At 41.2% G+C, this 5,375-nt stretch overlaps 1 protein-coding gene across 1 annotated transcript in view; it reads right to left on the bottom strand.

The window, feature by feature from the left end:
- The window catches only part of lamc3 (laminin, gamma 3), a 98,990-nt gene that overhangs the window by 14,632 nt on the left and 78,983 nt on the right, over positions 1–5,375 (bottom strand). Inside the window, exons 13-17 of the mRNA XM_032539737.1 lie at positions 2,973–3,161; positions 2,410–2,655; positions 1,242–1,395; positions 1,011–1,153; positions 669–847 (exon numbers count right to left, since the gene is read on the bottom strand). Of these exons, the coding sequence (XP_032395628.1) occupies positions 669–847; positions 1,011–1,153; positions 1,242–1,395; positions 2,410–2,655; positions 2,973–3,161 (911 nt within the window). The remainder of the gene's footprint in view (positions 1–668; positions 848–1,010; positions 1,154–1,241; positions 1,396–2,409; positions 2,656–2,972; positions 3,162–5,375) is intronic.

The raw sequence follows: 5,375 nt of genomic DNA, 5'->3' as shown, positions 1-5,375 counted from the left end.
CTGTTGCACAACTAAAACAACCTTTAAACGTACACATGTTCCACCAAACCAAATTCCTTCCAGAGGCTACTCTGCAGCGCCACCGGCGCTTTTTGTGGTTCTTAGCGCCGCACATGACGATTGTGACTGTCAATAAATGTCAATAAACCAGAGCACGTTTTTCTCCCATCCCGGAATGCTGCGTGGACTAGCAAAACCCTCCTCCGAAGCGCTGCAAAGGAAAGTCTGGCAAAGCGAGACTAGTCACCGAAGAACCTCCAAACTGTGGACTTGTTAAAACACAATATCTCCTTTTTAAAACTGTACATTTAAAAACAAGATATGATTTGTGGAGGCTTTAAAGTTCTTAAAGGCACCTTTGAAGAAGCTGAGTTGAGTACTGAGTAACGGGTAATGTAAATTATTTTTTGTTGTTGTTGTGTAATTAGTTAGTAACTTGCTGCTGTCCACACCTGTTGGATGTATAAATAGGCAATAGTTTTGAAAGTATTTTGGCGCATCAACTTAAATGGTATTATGATATTTAAATGTTGTATTCACAGCTTGTTTCTGTCCAAAAAACAGTAATTATATGGTTTAAAGCCACTCTGGGTAGAATATAAACATTTCCCCAAATTGTGGTTCTCACAAAAACACACAGAAAGAATTACAAACAACCATAAACTCACCTGTTTCTTTAAAAGACCATAGCAGACTGGGCACTCCTCGCATTGATGTGTGGCTGTGTTGTGGAAATAGTTCAACTCACATTTGTCACACTTATAACCCACAAAGCCCTGGCGACAGTGGCAGGTACCGTTACCGTGACACTGCATGGAAATGGAGCCCATTGGGTCACAGTTACAGGCTGGGAGAGGACAGCAGGATGGGAGTACAAGAAGACAGGGGAGCAGAGGTAAACATTTGGAGAGTTAGAAACGCTTTCATGTGTGATCTTTGTTAGCAGATGTATTAGAGGATTAGAGGAAGGCACACAGTACAGTTGTGCTGCCTGAAGTAAAGTCCTATACCTCTGCAACCTTGTGACGAGAATCCAAAGAAGCCCACGCGGCAAGAATCACAAAGTCTTCCTTTCACTCCTGCACGACACACACACTGCCCTGTGATTGGATGACATGCGATGGACGATGAGCCAATCGGATTACACTTGCACCTATGGAAGGCAGGAAAATGTCTTAATAATAGATTCTGTTTGTAAGCTCTGTTAATATGTGTACTCCTGTGATATGTGATCTCTATACCTCTCACATCCTGCACCTGGTTGGAGGTTGAAGAAGCCTACTTCACAATAACTGCAATCCCGTCCGGTAACTTGAGCAAGGCACTGACAATTTCCTGTCTGAGGGTGGCATTCATTTACATGGCCAGAGGTTCCGCCAGGATTGCAGCTGCACGCTAAAGGAAACAAATAAAACATTTTTTACTTTTTTAAAACAAGGATAATATTACATTGTTAACTGCTGGTATATTGGCAATGTATCACCTCAGCATGGTGGACTTTTTATTGATTTGAGTCCAGAGGGCTTTAAGGAGAAATGGAAGAAAGTGATAGACAGCACCAGAGAGACTCGTGGATCTTTCTTTGACATTGTTTGGTAAAAAAAAAGGTTCAAGCCTGGGAGTCCAGGTAGAACAAAGTATTATAATGAAATCAGAAGATGAACACATGACAGCTATTATTCTTTGGGTCTCTGTCTACCGTTCAAATAGACCTTTTTGAAATTCTCCCAAACCAAAGACTCTCCAACCCCATTGTTAAAAGTATTTTTTTGACTCACCATTTGTCCACCCCCCTTTCAAATTTTGCCTTTCATGATTCAAGGATTCAAACTCCTGAATTGATTAGTCAAATCCCTTTGAATGCATCACTTTCTGCATTCCTTTAAAAGCAACCAAGGCCATGTAGTCTTTAATGGAATTTGTCTATTTGACTATTACTTGACTCTCCCTATTCTGTGGTGAAACGAACAGTCTGAATCCTAAAAGCCACATTGATGGCATGTCATGTGTGTCTTGAGTGAGGACTCAAGGATTTGTAAAGATCCCCTCAAAACATGTTTTAAGATTAAAGAAGAATAACAAAGACTGTTTTTCCCTCCATAATAGTTCAGTTACAATGTTGAAAAGTCTTAAAATTACATCTACTCATTATCTCTCATTGTAAAATTGCAATGTATAAATATGCAAACATTGTCAGGGTAAGTAAACTGGTGGAGCCTTCTAGTGTCAAACTCTACACATACATCATTCAGACAGTGAATGTCAAACATGCAGGTGAAGTAAGCACATTTGTTGAGTGGATGGGGACATAGTCTTACAAGAATGCAATACCTCTCTTTCTCCATCTCTCTCAACAAATAATGAATTCATTAAGAAATGTTCCATCGCACTCCCTTCTCAGTTACTCACGCTTGCACTTCTGGCCTGCTGTCTGGTTCAGGGCATCGCCATAGAAACCTCGCTGGCAACGTTGGCAGTGCTCGCCCTCTGTGTGTCTCAAGCATTTCAAACATCGCCCGGTGATGTGGTCACATATTCCCAAAGCGTTGAAGTCCACGTTGCCATTGCAGTTGCATCTCACACAGGGTCGAGTAGCCCCAGAATGTCCCAAGGGGTCACCATAGTAACCATCTTCACATATCTGACAGCGAATCCCTATACAAGGGGAAAAGTGAAAGGAGTGGGCAGGAATAAGTTGGATGACTGCGCTAGACCACTGTTGGAGGTCATCCCCATGTCACCCCCTACTCTGTTACAATTACATTTAAAAACTCATATCCAATGTACTTGAATCACAGGTGGCATTGTCAAATTGCAGTCCCTGCAGATGAGCTGCTTCAAAGCCACAGTCTTTTCAGTATCAAGCTGTGTGGTGGAAATGTTCTCCTCATTTTGTTTTTGACATAAAGTCCATTATTAACAGTCTAGTGCCAGGAAAAAATATTTTTGTTATTATTGTTGGTTCATCTCACCCGTCTGTCGTGTAGGGCAGTTGGTACAGACCACCTGTCCGGTCTCCGCAATTTCTGTACAGCTGGTACGGTCCGGGCAAGGGCAAGGCTGACAATCACCACGGGTGCCAATCAAAGCATTGCCATAGTAACCATCCAGGCAGTGCTCACAGGTCATCCCAGTGGTGAAGTCTAAGCACTCACACACACCTGAAACAGAAAGAGGAGTGTGACATTTACACACTCCGACTACACACACGCACACCTGCTTGTTTATGTTTCATTGTTCTTGCACACTTTGGGTTTGACAACAAATAGACAGAGGGTGATGTTTTCTTCATCGTCAGCAGAGTGCGCTGTGTCTCTGACCATAACTGCAGCCAGTCCATACAAACACTCCACTCCACAGCTTAATCCGGTAGAAAACATTCCCCACAGCCCACCATGTAGAGTGGAAGACAACTAAATTCAGCCTGACTATAATTGCTTTGGGAAATATAAGAGCCAAATTCAGTCCGAAAGACCTTCAAGAAGTAAAGCAATTCCCCCACCAAGTGGGAGAGATTACCAGTTGTATGACGTCCTTAAAAACAAACTGTTGTTTCGAAAGCCATACAAAAACATCTCACAGCTTGAAATCACTTTTAAGGATTTGTTCACGTGTTGATATACACATACAGTATATACACTAAATCTTTGATTACTTCTCTTCAGTTTATTAAGCAGATTGTCAGCCCTCATTACGGTATTTTTCTAGTAATCTGCAAGCAGAGCTGACTGATATAATAACCACAAAAAATATTCACAGTAGTGACGAAACTGACATACATTTCATGACTGTAGGACTGTAAAATAGCTAAAGGATTCAGAGAAAACAACCCAGTCTCCTGCACTAAAATGATAGGACCCTCAAACCCCTGAAACTGTTGGAAATGAAACAGTGAACATTTGACATAATACAGTGGCATTCTAATTTTAAAAACTGACTGATTTACGCTTACAGAGGACCCCAAAGTAATAAATGTAAAACCACAAAAAAAAAGCAACTGCTAAGATGCTTACAGAGTTTAATTTATCATACAATCACAATGCGCAGACATTACATTTGAATCCATATCTTTGCAGTTTAAATTGTAAGAAGCAAGAAGACACTTAGCATTCCTGCTGCACTGCATGGTGTTAGGATTTTAGTATTCACTGGGCGTCTGTATATCAGAGAGCTTACAATAATTTAAATCTATTTTTTTTTAAATTTCAAATTTTCTCAAACAATTATTGCGCTGATCTTCTAGAGAACACCACTAACATCTCATTGCATAGCAAATAATCCGCTGGCATTGCAGTTTTACAGAATCCTCATTAAAATTTCCCATCACTCCCTCAAAGGCTACGGTGTGATTCAGTGATGAGCTCTTCGCTGTTTCCCACCACTCAATATTGGAGTAAAGAAATTCTTGCCACTAGTTATGGGGTCACTGCAACCAATGTCTGCCATCACTAAATAAAGCCCTGTTTAACTTAAAACCTGTAAGTCAAGTATATGAGATAGAAAAACAGCTACATTTGGGTTGTCTGGTGAAGTGTAGACTTCTGAGTAATAATTATTAGTTCCTCAGCGGCAGAGGTGAATAATACACGACTTCCGATGCCATTTAAACATTATTTAGAAATAATGATTGCTCCTAGCATTAAGAAGTGAATCTTTTGTGAATTTCACAAGGCATTACAATGACACTGATAGTGTTCAGTGTCAATCCCCAATGAGCCATAGTAAATTTTATGGCAGCAGAAATGTGCTGACTTTACTGAGTGTGAAGATGACTGAGCGTGATATGAGGCAGTAGAGCCACCGAGGGCCTCCTCGACACTATTATCATGACATCGGCTACTTGGAAAAGCTAACGGCATGCATCACCAACTGTTGCTGAATTGCAGGCTCGCTCTTCAGATGATATTCCTCATCGTCATGCTAATCATCATTACGTTACAACATCCCTGCAGAATCATTTTTATCAATGAATCAATGAGCAAAATTATTTGGAATTTCAGTAAAGCTGCTCTTGGAACTGCACACTTTGAGTCCTTTGACAAATCCACACAATCCCGCTATTCTGCTCTCGCTCTCGCATACTCCTCCCCTTTCAGCTATGGAGCATTGCATTTCAGCACCGCTCTCCGCCTGAACTCTGCCTGTCTGTTCTGTGATGGCAAAGCAATATTTCTGTATGGGAAACAAGCAGTCTGGAGTATTTTTTGTATTCTTTTTCAAAGAGGAGCCCTCCATCACACACACATTACTCTCCAAAGAGCTTCTTTCTACCAGTGCTCATTCTACCTGTACCTCATCCTTCCACTTTACTCCTCATTGTACTCTCAACACGTGCACACACACACACACACACACACACACACACACACACACAC

The sequence above is a fragment of the Etheostoma spectabile genome, chromosome 16 (genome assembly GCF_008692095.1).
Source record: "Etheostoma spectabile isolate EspeVRDwgs_2016 chromosome 16, UIUC_Espe_1.0, whole genome shotgun sequence".
Lineage (NCBI taxonomy): Eukaryota > Metazoa > Chordata > Actinopteri > Perciformes > Percidae > Etheostoma > Etheostoma spectabile.
The sequence above is the reverse complement of the archived record's forward strand: the minus strand, read 5'-3'. Positions and strand labels throughout refer to the sequence as shown.